The sequence below is a fragment of the Augochlora pura genome, chromosome 3 (genome assembly GCF_028453695.1).
Source record: "Augochlora pura isolate Apur16 chromosome 3, APUR_v2.2.1, whole genome shotgun sequence".
Lineage (NCBI taxonomy): Eukaryota > Metazoa > Arthropoda > Insecta > Hymenoptera > Halictidae > Augochlora > Augochlora pura.
The window spans coordinates 30,961,852-30,977,995 of record NC_135774.1 but is presented as its reverse complement, the minus strand read 5'-3'; the positions used below and the strand labels follow the sequence as shown (position 1 = coordinate 30,977,995).

Sequence of the window (16,144 nt, the reverse complement as noted above, 5' to 3'; positions counted from 1 at the left end):
GCCACCCTGAATCCGGGCGAAATTTTACTAAAACCCATCGACTTTCCCCGGTCCACTCCGAATCCTCTTATTTCCGAAGTGCTTAACTAAATTTTCAAAAGCATACCAAATTTAGTTCCGTCCATTGAAGTAACTTGATTTTCTAAACGATGAGTGTGCCTTGTTCAAACATTCATAATTAGTATCAGATTAAATCTCATATTTAATACTTTATTGTGCAGCGGTTGGCACAGTTGTAATTTTTCATCTAAGAATTCTCTTCTCAAAAGATCGCGAACGGCGCGAACAGGAATTTGTTAAACGCTCCGCGGATTAATTACACGTTTAAAAAGGTCCCGCGAGTGTCAAGTTTCCGGAAAATTAAATTTTGAATGCGTAACAAAGTTGGCTGCAACTCCTTCCGTATACTCGGACAATTATAATTAGAGCTACGTCGTTCCAGAAAGGAAAAGACTTGAGCACGCGACGAACTCTAAAACTCCGCGACCGCATTGCTCGCAAAATTAAATGGAAAACAAACTCCAACAACGGTCTCTTAATTGCGTTTTATTTTCGCAAGTTACATCGCTCGTTGCCGGGTTTCGAAAGTTTTCCAACTTAAAAGCTCTAGAGACAGTGAGCTCTAAACTAGAGACTTTCAATTAAGGAGTCGTGTGCTTGTATCGTGCACTGACGAAACCATTAAAATGAGACAATAAGTAAATAATAAGTAAATTGCGAATACAGTCGCTATTTTGTTCCATTAGGCTTAATCAAATTAATAAATAGAAATATTGTTAATTGATTACTAAATCTGTTCAACACAGCAAGCTTTATACTATCGTAAAGATTGAATATTTAATTACTAATTTATTTAATAAGTTTTTAATAGTAGATGTATTCAAATGTCTACGACTGTAATATTATGCTTAAATATTGTATAATAAAATAAAAATACAGTAGAGAAATTGGCATAAGAATAGTAATTCAAATAACGCAATTATTAATTATTTTAATTAAATAGGTTACCTTATGTAGATGGCACGAGTAACTTCAAATATGGCGCTTCCTGCTTCAGCATCAAATACACCTGAGGAATAATCAGTATGTAATATCTGAATATGTAGTAGCTTTATATATGTAAAATAGTACATTGTACATAAAATAACATTCGTATTCACTATATATACAGATCGATTAACCAAAAATATGATAGAAACCAAAATAACCTACCAGTACGATTAATAATATGTTAATATTCATCATAATCTCTACAACATTGCGAGGATATCAGCATAAAAAGTTCTCTGTCTCTTACCAATAATTTTCAATGGTTTTTACCTGTATTGAAACTTCATTTATACCACAATGCATTCCACAAATTTTCCAAACAATTTTGCAATGAATCCTATTAAAAAAGCAAGTAAAAATAAACTACGTGCAACTACGATACGAACTATAAAGTAGCCATTTTAAAGTGCGGTACTGGAACTTACAACGCGCATCAAATGAACAATTGATAAGCGTCAGTGAACGGTGACTTTGACTAAAGCAGTACTGAATGACACAATCAGTAATAATAAACAATGCAAAAGATTAGACGAATTTTGAATGTCATCGGTTATTATGTTGTTGATAAAACTCTCTCAACTGACTACCGCGGTACCGCTGTTTCAAGTATGGCTGAAACGTCAGCCAGTGTGCAGTTTGTATCGTGTGGTTGACCGTTTTGGAGGCTCGTGTAACGATTTGTCTCGTGTAACTACGCATTGGGGCGAATGTTCGGTGTACCAGGTGCGAAACGCTTCGAGGACGAAGAGTAATCAATCGAGGAGAAATTGTGACAGCACATGCAGCGAGGCAGAAGAAGAAATGGCACCAACGCGTGTTATTCTTATGTCGTGTGGCAGTTATAACCCTCCGACCAATATGCACTTGAGAATGTTTGGTACATATATATTATCGTAATCGATACTCAATCTTTACGTAAACAGCGTAGCCTCTTATTATACATGACTAGGACCTTTCGAATATTATCGTAGATAACGTTGTTAATCGTTTAAGCGAGATGTCACTTTGATAACACCGCGTAAACAATCGCGATTGACGTAATCGTTTAACTTGAACCGTTCGAAATCTAAAGAATGACACGGTTCTTTGTTTCTCGAAAACACGAGCTATACGCTTCTCCTCGTTTTTCGAATCACCGTCAACGATTTAATGTTAGTCAAATATGTTCTTGAAACGTAGGAGAAAAGTAAGGTTATGTCTCTGTGAAATATTTCCAGAAATTGCCAGGGATCATCTCCATCGAATGGGAACACACATTGTGCTTGGTGGTGTTATATCTCCTGTACACGATGCATACGCTAAGAAGGAATTGGCTAGTGCCACTCATAGGTGTGCTATGCTGAGGCTGGCCTTGCAGAACAGCGACTGGATACGGTTGAGCAATTGGGAGACCAGACAGAATGGGTGGACAAAGACTAGGCTTACTTTACAGCATCATCAAAATTTATTAAATTCTGTTTTATTTGATCCTAATAATTTGAATCATATACCAACTGAAGATTTAGAGTGGATACCAGAAAATGTGAGGAACAGTGACGATCATAATCCTATTCAAATCAAATTGCTGTGTGGGGCTGATTTATTGGAGAGCTTTGGAACTTATGATCTTTGGGCTGAAGAAGATGTAAGCTTTTTTATTGATGATATTATTCTTGTTAGAATTTGTGTCATTGTATTCTAATTGTGCCGTTTATATTTACAGATTGATGCAATTGTTGGAGAACATGGTCTTGTAGTTATTACCAGGGAGGGATCTAATCCCAACAAGTTTATATATGACTCGGACATCCTTTCTAGGCATATGGTAAGTAATTATGGAACTATTGTTATTCTAGAAATCCTATATATTTCTACGTTATGTTTTTATTTTCTGTGCAGCACAATATATACATAGTAACAGAATGGATTCCAAATGAAGTTAGCTCAACTAGAATACGAAGGGCACTAAAGAGAGGTGAGAGTGTCCGGTATCTCCTACAAGATGCTGTGATCGATTATGTCTATAAGCATGGAATTTACGATGCCAAGACGTCGGCGTCGACAATGTGAGTGTGACATAATTTACAAAAACTGGTAGTTCAATTGACTAGTGACCATTTAATAGCATATCTTCCAGTAGATATACACAAGACTTTATTTTTACATATTTTGAATGAGAAGTGTATATATATTTTTATAGCACTCATATTCCACGTAGTTGGTGAGTTTAGAGTATATAAAGCTGTTACACAAAGTGATATAAATTATATATTTTCTGATCGACGATTAACCCTTTTATCACTCAGTAATATCGATACGTAAAGAATACTCAGAATATTTTCTATTTATGAAAACTGTACAGATCTCGTGTTCGCCTTCTATTTGCATCACTAAAATAAGTTTTAAGAGCTGTTTTATAAATTGTATAAAGGAGACAATAAAATATGAAGAAAAGTCATTTTTAGCGAACGTACATTCCGAACGATGTATTATTAATATTACAAATTACTCGATCAACGATCGTTACAGTCTAATATTTAATAATATTTTTAAAAATATTTTTAAAAGTGAAAAAGCTATGGTGTAAATATTTAATAATGAAACAAGAGGTTGTTGTGATATATAACAATTTATTGAATTTTAAAAGGGTTAAATTATCTTCAAGAAACTATTAATACGATAATAGATAATAGTCTAGTCTAAGAGTCTTCCATGTTATGTATATCGAATCTCGAATCAATTTTTCACCGCTGTAATTACGAATAAATTTTAGCAATCACGTTATTTTATATTCTTTACGTTATGCTTTTGTAATGACTAGAAGAGGGTATCTTCGTTTTTAAGCAACTCTTTTCTCTGAAAGTATTATTAAAAATATTGCCAGTGGTTTCAAATTCGACACATAGAAACGACCATACCCTCACGATCTAATTATCACGACAAAAATACCGATTCACGGATAAAGGTACAAAATTCTCATGTTTAAATTCAGATATGGAACATTTTTCCATCCAATCAAGGGATACCATTGCCCTTTATGGCAGCCACTAAAACATGCGATTAAGTGACGAATTAAAAGTTACGAAAAATTCGGACTTGGATAGTGAACTGCCTACAAGGGTTTGTTCCATTTAAAGAAGACTGTAAGACGAAGACAATTAGTGAATCCCTTTGTGCCTGAATCGTGTATAGAGTGCACCGATAATACCAGACCAGTACCATATAAAACATAGTGTCTTGTTTTTCACGCTGCCACTCTTGGACAATGAAGTAAGTTGGAACTGACCTCGCCGAACGCGAACAATTACTTGACCATTGACTCCAAGTACCAAAGCACCTTTCTCACGCCGTCGCCTAGCGACGTAACCATGGAATCCCCGAGTCCGATCGAAATAATATCCATCGACGTGCCGGACGCGGTGCTGCGTAAGAACCTGCAGAACGCGGGCGGCGTTCAGACGGTTTCGACGCGGCATGCGGGCCTCGACGAGGCTCGCGAGAAGTTCATTAACGCGCTAGTCGCCGAGAACGGTAACGCCAAGCACTTAGCCATCGCGAAGGCCGCGTACCCAGGTCTCGCAAAACAGATCATCGCCACCGAAACCGGCGAGTCGCAGATCCTCGACGAGGTAGGTTTCGTTGACGATGATAGGAGAGGCAGGAAGAAGGTCGTTAGAGTCCAGCCACGGTCCAGTCAGGTAGAACAGGCGTCCCCGAGCGTCGCCACCTCGTCAAAAGCCGAGGACACCGCGATACCCACCCCCGAAAGCCACGCGGACCTTAGGGACAGCTTAGCCTTAGCGCCCGAAGGCGACACGGACGGATTGACGGTGGGTAAAGATCCCGAACGGAAATCGTCGGTGTCGTCGTCGGGCATGCCCGCGTCGGTGGACAACAGCGGCCGTCACGAGTGCGCTTTGTCAGACTTCAGCGTAGACAAAGAGGACTACAGACTGACGCGATACGGCTTGGACGGCTCGCTGGATGACGAGGTCCACGAGGAGGGCAAAGACGACGCTCCTAAAGACCCGTCAGAGGGTCCTAGAGAGCTCCTGGCTGACCGCCAGGAGTGTATCGAGTTCGAGGATAGTTTCCCGACCGATAACGCGCGATGTCCCAATACCCAGGTCCTGGTCCTAGTTAGCGCCATGATCCATAATCCCTTCGAGAAGGAGAGCGCGACTCTGATCTTGGAAGAGAACGGGGTGCACGGTAAAGGAGAGATCACGATATTCAAGGGTGAGTCTGACGGGAGTATAGATAAGGTATTGCTGGTGCAGTCGCCCGTGCCGTCGTCGATCAGCGACGAGAGCACCGTTAAGATCCAGGAGATCGTGGACGAGTCTCCGGAGACTCTGGAGCCGAGTCCGGAAGAACGACCGGGATCGGACGAGACGGCCAAGCTGGACGTGAACCTGGAGATCGACGGTAAGTATCTGAAGTCCGTGGTGAACTCCCGCAAGAGTCCTAGAAAGACCAAGAACGGCGCGCAGATGCGAGTCTGCAACGACGAGACCGAGAAGGTGGTCATTGACGAGCAGGACGTGGAGAAGAAGAGCAGCGACTCGTACACGCAGTCCGAAGAGACGTTCTACAAGACGTTCTCCGAGATCTCTACTAAGACGAAGAGTTCCAGGAAAGACGGGAAATGCTCTCGCTCGCAGAAATCCAGCGGTGGCTCCAAGACTTGCGACACCAGCGAGGAAAAATCCAAGAAGGACTCCTCGATGACCCAATATTACACGCCTTTGAAGGGCAGCCTGGACTCGGTGATCGCCAGCACCGACTCGAAGACGGCGTCCAGGCGCCGGTCGAAGCCCAGCGAGACTTTCTCGAAGAAGTCGAAGAGTTACGAGTCTTTCAAAAAGATCCAGGAGGCCTGCTACGAGGACCCGTCCAAGGCGGACAGCACGTCCCAGTTGATCACGACCAACGAGCTGGACATGCAGACCGACGAGTTCTGCTCGGTCTGCTACTACGTGAACGAGATGTCGTTGAGGACCGAGGAGGGAATCCCGAGCCCGAGCCAGGACAACTTCTACACCCTGCGCTCCACCTGCAGCTCGATCGCGGACGAGGACTCGACCGAATGCGACATCTGCAGCTCCTGGAACCTGCAAGAGTCTTCCGAGTGCGACCAGCTGTGCGAGGTTTGCGAAATCTGCGGCGAGGTCTGTACCACGTACAACCCCGACCAGGAGATCTTACCCACGAGGGACCTCAGAGAACACAGCCGAATGATCGAGTCTTCCTCTAGAAGTATTCCCAAGAGATCCAGAATGGCTGGCGACAGCACCTTGACCGAACCGACCATGGACGAGGACAGCTTCGAGATAGAAAACTGCGGACTGCCGAGCGGTCCAGAATCGGAAACGCTGGTTCGCGACGAGGAGAAGCACTTGTCTTCCTTTACGTTGTCCGAGGCGGGCGTGATCAAGAAGAAGACGACCGAGAGGTACTTCCCCAAGGACGAGATCGAGATCCTGACCAGCGGCACCAGGAGAATCGGCCGCAGGGCTTCCTTGCTGAAGAAGAAGCCGGAGGACTCTGCGAACGCGGCGCAGGACAAGCGGCGTTACTCCTCGGTGGACAATCTTCAGCTGGCCAAAGTGTCGACGAGAAGCAACGACAAGGTGCTCAGGACTAAGAACAGCAAGCTGATCGGCTCCTTGGATAATATACGGGCCCCGAAGGCCTCCAGGAGGTGCAAGTCGTTGCAGCGGTCCGCGGATAACGTCAGAAACGTGGACTCATCCACGGATAACCTGGACTCCCTGATGGAAGGACTGGACGGAGTGGAAGAGACCCAAGGGCAGGTCGACTGGACGGAGAAGCCGAAGATCAGGGACAACGAAACGGTGAAGATGATCCTGACGAAGCACGGTATCAAGATAATCAGTGAAAAAGAGACCGCTCTGTAATTGTTGGATTGGATCAGGACCGTCTTCTTGCCGAAGGAAAACGCTCACGCTAGTTCGGACAGAGTTTAATGTATGTGACACAAAATTAGATGGAACTCTCGTTTAGGTCACTCGCAAACTTTAGCCTCTTGTGGTGACCGGTACCTATCGCCTTCAAGAGATACAAGATTTTTCACGTATGATTAGACTAGCTAACGAATACGTATGTATTTATCGATACGTTCGGCTCGGAGGGACTGGTTCTTACGGAGCAACCGAGATGCCAAAAATGTTACAATTAATCCTGCTCATAGATTCTATTTGATGAAGGTCACGAGAGGTCGCGGATGTTGATCGCGCGATGCTTCGAATTTCATACGCTCGAAATTTGTGCGAACTTCGAATCTTTTTTACGAGTTGCAGCCATTTTCTGTTCGTTTAGTCGGAAGAATTTTAACGCTGCTAAGATAACAAAGATAAACGTAATCGCAGGACGAGAATATTTACAATCTATTTATATTTTATATGTGGATTTTATAATAATTTAAAATTGTCTTTTCTTTTGTTGCTGTCGGAGCAGCAATTCACGTTTTGATCTGTTCCCACGGCAATCCCGTTGCAATCGCGTTCCGAGAAAAGAGTGTACAAGCAACCGACCGCGTGAACTTTGAATAAGTCGGACAGGGAACCGGAAACGTGGGATCCGATCCGAGCCGCGACCTCTCGGGGACCGAGACCGTGTTTCGCGCGACGAGAAGGGAAACGGGAATCTCGAAGCGTAATTATTATGCCGCACGTTGATCGTCGTAAATAGGAAGAGTTCTAATTATAATATGCATACAGGAACACAGGCCTTTGTAAAACTCCTTTTAGAGAGCGCAGGAAAAGAACGAATATTATATATATATATATATATGATAACATAATCGCGTTAACGAGTAACGAATTAAATCTAAGAGAGCCGCCACTGTTCAACCGTAATTAAACCGATTTGAAAAATCGTCGACGCGTGCGTTGGAAAGAGGTATTCGAGGACGCCGTTGGACGACGTCGTCACGACGGCGCTGGCGCGACGCGTGCCGCGTTATTGTTTCGCCTCGTGTTCTTTGCAGCGCACGGACACGCACAGAAGGCGGTGCATTATCGAGACAATCCTAATAACGTGTCAATACTACGGAAGATCGTTTCAATTAAACTATATTCTACGTACAACGTATAAGCGATAACACGGGCTGCGGTACATCGATCGGGGAAAGCGTGTCTCGTTCGCGCGTCCGTTAATTAATACACGCGACCGCGCACCAATCATCTGCCAAACTGACTTTCATTCGGAACGTGCCAATTGTTTTTGATACTTTTTCAGATCGTGTTTTGTACACCGAGCGCGCCATATCAGTATAGTTTTAAAACGCCGTCGACACCTACGACTGTTAAGGGGATCGGGGCCTAAGGGGTCTTTCACATTGGATTTCGTCACTTTCACGCGCCGGAATTGTCCCGGGCCCGCAGACTTTCTTAGAGAGTTTTGCCGGGGAGAGAACGCGACAGTCGAATTTCATCGATTCGATCCGCTATTTTTTCATTCGACGATTTCGGTGGACAGCAGTCTGCGCGAGCGTTTGCAACCGGAAGTCGAGCTTCGATCGTCCAAATTGAGATATTTTAGCGCGGCGAGCTCAAATTCAGTGGAGCTGGCCACGGGAGGGGATTCTTGTTTCCTTTTGCTGGAAATGCTGGGGGAACTTCGCGAATTGCACATATCATTGAAGTACAACATTCATCTTCATTCCATTTATTTAATTACCATTTCATCGTTTTCTCACGATACTACAGTGTTGCTCAAAATGTTCGAAAATCTTATTCGTGATCGTTCGCTTTTTTAATTCCATTCGAATAATGTACATCGGAAAGCAACAATTATTTAGAACGGAGACTCTCCGCGACTGTTTGAATCGGAAATGTCGTATAACAGTTTGAAACAGTTGCTTTCGGAGCCGATTTCCGGAACGACAAACGCTCTTAGCATCTGTCCCGATCGAAAGGAGCGAATCGATCGATACGATCGCCGCCTCTTCCCGTAAGTATGGCCAGTTTGACAAAGTCTCTCTTTCCCTTTGTATCTTGTACTCCTGTTGCACGGTGTCATGCGTCTCTGTCATGAATCTCGCTTGATAAATCCCTGCGGCGATGATTGTTCTAACCGGCCGAGCCTCCAATGCATCTAACTGTGATGACTGAAATCGTTCGTTGTTCGTGGAAACGTGGCCGTGAATGATACCCGAAACATCTCCGCGAGAAAGAGAATGCTTTTATCACATTTTACATGTACATACCGAAACACCTGTGGGCTGAGAACGCCCGGCGGGAGACATTTTGTTACGCTTAGGTGCAATGGAATTGAGATCGTTGTGTTTTGGAGTTATGGCTGAGCTTCTTAGGCGTATACCTCTGTTCTATATAGTGCCTAATTTCTATTGTTCTGCCGAGGAATGAGACGTTCGAGAAGCATCGTGTTCACTGAGAATGACTTTTCCCAGCGAAGCGATTCTTTTTTATTTTCAGAAGGTTGTCTTTACTTTACCAAGCCACCCCCCGCCCCGACACCCGCCCATTGTTTTCTTAGCATTGGTACGCAAATCTTATTTGTTCGCCCTATCCACCCCCCCCCCCCCCACCCCCCTACCCCATTTTAAACAAAATATCTGTCCGCTCTTCTTTGTCATAGTGACGTAGATAGACGATGGTGGCGAGTAAATGCTCAAGCTGACGATATTGTACGCTTAACCCTTTGGGGACGCCGTTCTGTTTAACCCGTTGGACGCCATATTGGAACTCTCGCGAGCCGTTCGCGCGTCGCTCGATCAGGCTGAATTTTGTCACGATAACGTATTTTATATTACGTATTTCGGTATCTTTTTCACGGTCGTCGTTAATCGCGCCGGAATAGTACCATCTGATGGGTTAAAACAGATCTTTTTGGCATTAGAAAAATTATGCGGCCCTCCGCGTTTTATTCGTCGTAGTGGAAAACGTTTTTTCGGACCTCGTGCAGAGGGTATGGCGGCATTTAGTTTTTGTCGGAAAGCAAATAGAACCGTATTGGTTGCGAGAGGATCGGTGACGAAAATTATGGCAACCTGGAGGTATCCCGGCCTTCGACCGCAAAGGGTTAACCCGCAAAGTGCTTCCTGAGTGAGACTGAACCGGCCTTAGGCCGCCCTTGTATCTTTTTTCGACCAATTCCGCTTCTTTTTCTAATCCTGTATATTCGTTACTTTGTGTCTCTATATTTTAAATTATTTCGCGGGACATGCGAAACGTGTTTGGCCATCGCGACTTCTATCATGCGCTCGTTGCACCCGAAAGGAGAACCAAGGTTTTTCTCCCCGTTCTTACACCTCAAGGTGTTTGCAGAGTGCAAAAGTAGAATGTGAGGAAAATTGTGCATAGCGAGGTCTGGGCTTGATCAACCATTTCAATCGATAAAAGATGAAACAACATCACAAAAAATTGGATGAATTTTCACATTTGTCAGTCGTATATTTTTTTAATAACTTGAATTCCACTCCGCAAGATTACTTCGACTTTATCGAATATTTCTGCTTACTGGTTTGGTCATCGACCTGTTCAAGGATCGATTAATAAAATTGAAAAAAAAAAACAAAATGATGCGAACAGCAGCCCAGACCTAGCTAACGTCGACGGAATTCGCAAGATGAAGATGCTTCGCGACGAAAGCGATGCGAATGAGAAAAAAAGAAGGAATTTTTTGATGGCGTGATAGAAGTCGATGTGTGGCTCGGTTCTGATGGAGCATGTGATATGTGTTTTCCAGGGTACAGCAAAACCTGCATGCCTACTGTAAGACAGATAGTTGACTGTCTCGTTGCTGCTCGACCCATGCCAATCCGATGCGGCCCCTGCCTTACTGCTAAACGTTCTAATACTGCTACTAACAATCGCGATAGTAACGCCGCCAGCCGCGTTAGCAGCACGGCTAACAGCAACAACATCGACAGCTACATCAACAACAACAAGAACGTACACGCCTACGAGAATATCCAAAGCTTTGACATACGCGAGAAACGGCTGATTGGTCGTCGCGCAACCAGCCGCGACTAGGACTTTCTGTTTTATTTTCGTTCCCGTCGCAGCGCTGGGGAACCCGTGGAACCTGTTCTTACGAAATTCTTTTATCCCTGCACGGACCATAATTCCGTCGAATGCCAACCGCGCCGTGGCTGCGGAAGTGGTTTTGTCCGAAATGATTCCGGCATGGCATACCGAACCAAGAATGGTTTCGATAATCGCATTATTCACCGGCCGATAAAACACGGATCCTCCGCGCTTTTTTCTTCGAATATTTTCTTGAATATTTTAGATAACTAAATCGTTTATGCAAATTTGATTTAACAGGTGGACCTGGCAAATTATGGTACTGCCGTACAGCGTGACATCCGCCTTTGTTATCTTCGATTAAGTCAGGACTCTGATCACGAATGAATTATGTTCTCGATCGTGAATATAAACGTTAAGCTATTTAAGTTTGGACAGGGCTTCGGTTCAAACGAATTGCTCTGTTAGTCTTATTTTATGTTTAAGGAAATGGCAATGTTAATTGCACTTATATATTTGTTGTTGACACATGTGTCACTGTTACGGGTCATTCACCTTACAAAGGTTTGTTACGACTTATATGTCTGTTAATACGTGTTATTTTTAAACGTTCTCTTTACTAGGGCCTAGAATATATTGTGAAACATGAGAATGTACCTGGAAAGTTTCTATCTTGAACATACGGTAGCGAACTGCTACGATATCAAGCATAACTTTTGACCAAGTAGTTGACGAGATGGAGAACACGGTTTAGCGTTTGCAAAAGAAATAAAAAGAGTGCTCGACAATTACGATCGTGACTATGAACGTTTTATGCTTAATGTGCTTAGAAAGCTGTCTCGAAAGAACTATTTAAATGAAAATTGCAACACGTCCCGAAGTATTTGCGTCACGCGCAAGATCTCCAGCACCATTTCTAAACAACATTCTCGGTGATATTGAAAATCCTCCATTCTCCCCAGCGCTGCTTCTTCTGCAAGGGATACATTTTAATTCCTTTTATACAAACGCGGTGTGATCCACCTAATCGAAACCATGTAATGAATATTAACGTTACAATGAATATTAACGTTACGATGAATATTACAGGCGCATTTATCGCTTACGATTTTAAATGCCGCGAATTCTAATTTGACTGAACATTTCACCAAAAAATCGTATAAATATCCCGTATTCGGTGTACCCTTCTCAGGATATGAATCATTCACGATGCATTTGTAATCTCTGTTAGTTAACCTCCCGTGCTTCGGAAGCTTGTCGAACAGCGCCTGGTTTGTTATTCAAAGGGATTCCGATGTCTGGCACGTGACTGTTTAATTGCTATATCTTTACTGTATATGGAACACGCGAGCCCGAACTCCGACGCAAAGAGCAGACCTGCTTCCATAAATCCCGAACAGCGTGTTTCCGTTTCGGTTCGGAACGATCAGGCATTCGACTCGAACACCTTGAGTCGCTTTCCGTCGCTGTTACATCAAACGAACGTAATCCTTTCGACCAAAAATTTTCACGCGATCCGCGCGTTAGACCTGTTTGACGAACTTCCAACATAACAGTTCCTCGACCGCATTCCATGGAGTTGATCTACGAGATCGTCGACGCCTCCTCGTTCCGATTACTTTAATTATTTCGGTACAACTTCTTCGAAACTGATACACACACACACATTTTCTTTGTAGCTCATACAATGCTTCTCGCAAGCAACAGAAGTCGTGAAGTCTGCGTTGAAATCCTAAGTCGTATTTATTTAAATGAAACAAGGTAGTAAACGTACACGAGAACGTTTAATCGAACAATTATTTTATATCGAAGTATTTTAGTCGTTGTTTAGTGTCCAAAAAATTGAATTCGCTCGGCTCGATTTTAAAATAGATATTTTAAATATTATACTTTTTCAAAAGGTATGCCAACAAATTTGTTCACTGCAACTGTACCAAGTTCGAAGCGTGTAGCGATCGGTCATGCACCGATTCTTTTTTTTATAGAATTATTCAGAAGCGACTCGGCTCGAAGGAGTTGCGCGAGTCGCCGTTCCAAGGAAACGGAACACCGTTTTGATTGATACTCGAGGAGTTACCAATTAAGTGGTTTTTGCGAGCGATAACGGTGTCGCGAGTCACGGTTTTTGGCGACTCTGTTCAGTCATCCGCGGGTGTCAGTGTCGCTTTTAGCCGGTTGCGTGTCGTACCTGTTCTGCAGTTTTGCAATAAACTCGGCCGTTGCAGTCCTAGTTGCAGCGTGCGTGTGTGTGTTGCGTAGAATTCTCGCGGTCTATAATTTTGGTAATGATTCAGCGATAAGCGACCGGAAACAGTGTTTGCTTCGATGCTCGTTTTAGCGGAGTACAGTTGTATTTCGGTCAGTGGTCGGCCGTGTAATTCGCAATCGGTGACCATAAATCTGCGATTGCTGGCGTTTCAAATGAATGGGACATTAATTTCAGAGTCCCCCAAAGGCTGCGCCGCGGTTTCCTTGCGAGAAACGCGAAAAACTGAGTCCGTCTATCGCGGATCCCGTGTGTGCTCTTTCTGTACCTTGATTGGACACTGTCATCCGTAACTTTAAAAAAATTCTTTATTTTTCTAAACGTTATCTATCCCCAAAAATTATAGATATAAATACAGATCGATATAAATACAGAATTATCATTTAAAAAGCGATTATTGTTATAATCAATAATGCTGTGAAACTGTGTTTTCGTCGTATGGGAATTTGCTATTAAAAATATTCTCCGATCGCGCTTTAGATAAAAAATAAAGAGCGAATTAATTTTCTCCCAGGTTTTCGATTCGGCTCCCAACTCTCGCGCGCGCGCTCGTCGCCAATACTGTAAATCTGCTTCCTATGCATAACTTGAATAAAGAATTCCTCGCGGAGCTGATTGACAGCGGAATTATGCAAACGAACCGGCGTGTTGCATTCCAACAGATCAAACGCGAATTCTCGTCCCACGGTAAATAAAACTTTCGCGAGATTTTGCAAATTTATTCCGGACTCGGCAGGCATGTCGCAAACACAATTTAATGAAGAGCTCTGTTTCACGGCTGTCTTCTACAAATTGTTTAAAATTGAATTGCATATAGACACGCATAATTTAACGCCGCGTTATGGATGACAGTGCGCGTATACATTGGTGGAGTACAAACGCCAGTTTCGCTGGCTGCAGCTGTAATTTAGCGTTTCGTAGATGGCGAGGACGTAACGAGAAAAAAGAGAGAGAAAGAGAGAGAGAGAGAGAGAGATTATTATAAAAAGAAATCAAAAAAGCAGATTAAGCAATACATATTTTGTATACCTTTGGAAAAGGGAGGATGAGAGTGTGATCGAGAATGTGACAGTGTACCATTCTTCGCTCAGAAAGCGCAAAGAATTTGCCGTGAATATTTTTTTATCTGGATTTCGTGTTATCTGTGACCGGCGATTATTTACGAGCATCGGTATACTAGTGATTAAGGAGACACTTATTCAAACAACTATGCATCTTTCGTTTGTACTATAGTTTACGATCAGCATTAACTCTTTGCATTCCAAGTATTCCGAGATACCGCGTCATCTGAAACCGGTGAAAAATAAAAGCATTTCAACTGTTCTTATTTGCGAGCACATTTGTCCTTGTTCTGATTTATGAGTAGATCATACATTTTTGCATCGATCTTCAGGTGCTGGAGTCAAATAAATCTTCGTTGACATCTCTGAGAATTCTAATGAGTTCTGCTTGTTAAAAGACTATCATTATCATATTAATCTTTTCATCGATTCATGTTTTGCCGTCTTGCAGATAATCTGCGATCTAATTATCGCGTCAATGTTTCACTGATTCGCATCGCTGATTTATAATTACAACTCGTTTAATTACGCATACAGATCTGCGGCGTATTTCCGACGCGGCTCTCCGAACCGACTAATTGGAGTGCAAAGGTTAATTTCCACCTGTTTTTCGCTTAACAATAGCGTTGTGCAATTCCATCCGTCACGATGAATCGACCGTTAGGCTATTTGCATAATCGGCTAAGTAGCAATCCGGCGAGAAAAAAAATTATCTACCGCAACGTTGTCCGATTAATTTCCGCAGTCTTTCACCTAAGTGCCAGATAATTCTAAGATTCTCGTGAATTATTACAATTCGTTTCCAATCGCGTGCTCGCACGGCGAATTCAAGTATATTGTATTACGGTTACGCGTGTGTGTGCAAGAACAAGCGTCCACACGGGCGCAGCGCGTTCATTCGTTTCTAACCACCTGATTTAATCCTTTACTTCTCCGTTCCCCCCGCTCCCCTTCCCCTACCCCTACCCCCCTCCGGAAAGTGCTCGCGTTATTTTTAGCTGCGTTCAGCAAAGACGTAACGTATATCCCAGGATCGATGGTCGATGTGACGTATCCCAAACACTACGATTATTGATAAAATATACTCCAGTCTTAAGAGAACGAGTTACAAAACATTTAAAGAAAAACGACAAAAAAATATATATATATAATATGAAGAAGAATTGTTCACATAGTTCGCACGTTGTATATGTTTGTATACTATGTTAATCCGATTTAGTGAGTGTCGTAAAAACATGTATACCCGTGGGAAACAGGAAACCACTATAAGAGGAGATCAATAAATCAGAAACGAAGAATTATATTTCATCGATGCCAACGTCTGTGTCGTCTTATTTCTTCGCCCAATCACGAGTCCGTTTCAACGTTCGCGATCATGTTGGATAATCAAGGATGCTTGGCGATATCTTTAAGATATCATTTCGTTAGATTAACATTAAATTGCTGTGATTTCTATTTTATTTTTACATCGAGCAATTCTCCAGTCGCGGATAGAAACTATACTACCAATTATATAAATTAATCGTACGCGTATTTAATCTACGATCACTGTGACTTTCGTCTTACCTTTTATAGATCCATTTTCGACGAGGAATTTTTCGACGTGGTCCCTGATCAGTAACGCAGAGAAGTTTTAACCAAGATTCGGAATATTAGGTAACATCGTTCGCTGTACGATCATTACTTTCTATAAACTATACCACAGTGATACTATGCTAAGGAGAGGTCGCGTAACTACGATTCTAAACTAGGCTCAATCAATAGAAAATGCT

The 16,144-nt window shown here is 42.9% G+C and overlaps 1 protein-coding gene across 6 annotated transcripts in view; it reads left to right on the top strand.

Moving 5' to 3' along the window:
• Positions 1 to 1,554: 1,554 nt before the first annotated feature.
• LOC144467527 (nicotinamide/nicotinic acid mononucleotide adenylyltransferase 1-like) overlaps positions 1,555 to 16,144 on the top strand; it is a 38,694-nt gene continuing 24,104 nt past the window's right edge. The window contains exons 1-6 of one of the 6 annotated variants that reach the window (XM_078176364.1): positions 1,564 to 1,927; positions 2,268 to 2,674; positions 2,753 to 2,854; positions 2,929 to 3,095; positions 4,301 to 4,560; positions 10,765 to 12,107. In XM_078176364.1, the coding sequence (XP_078032490.1) occupies positions 1,591 to 1,927; positions 2,268 to 2,674; positions 2,753 to 2,854; positions 2,929 to 3,095; positions 4,301 to 4,560; positions 10,765 to 11,051 (1,560 nt within the window). In that variant the 5' untranslated portion in view covers positions 1,564 to 1,590 and the 3' untranslated portion in view covers positions 11,052 to 12,107. The other 5 variants (XM_078176365.1, XM_078176362.1, XM_078176366.1 and 2 more) reach the window with 5 other exon arrangements.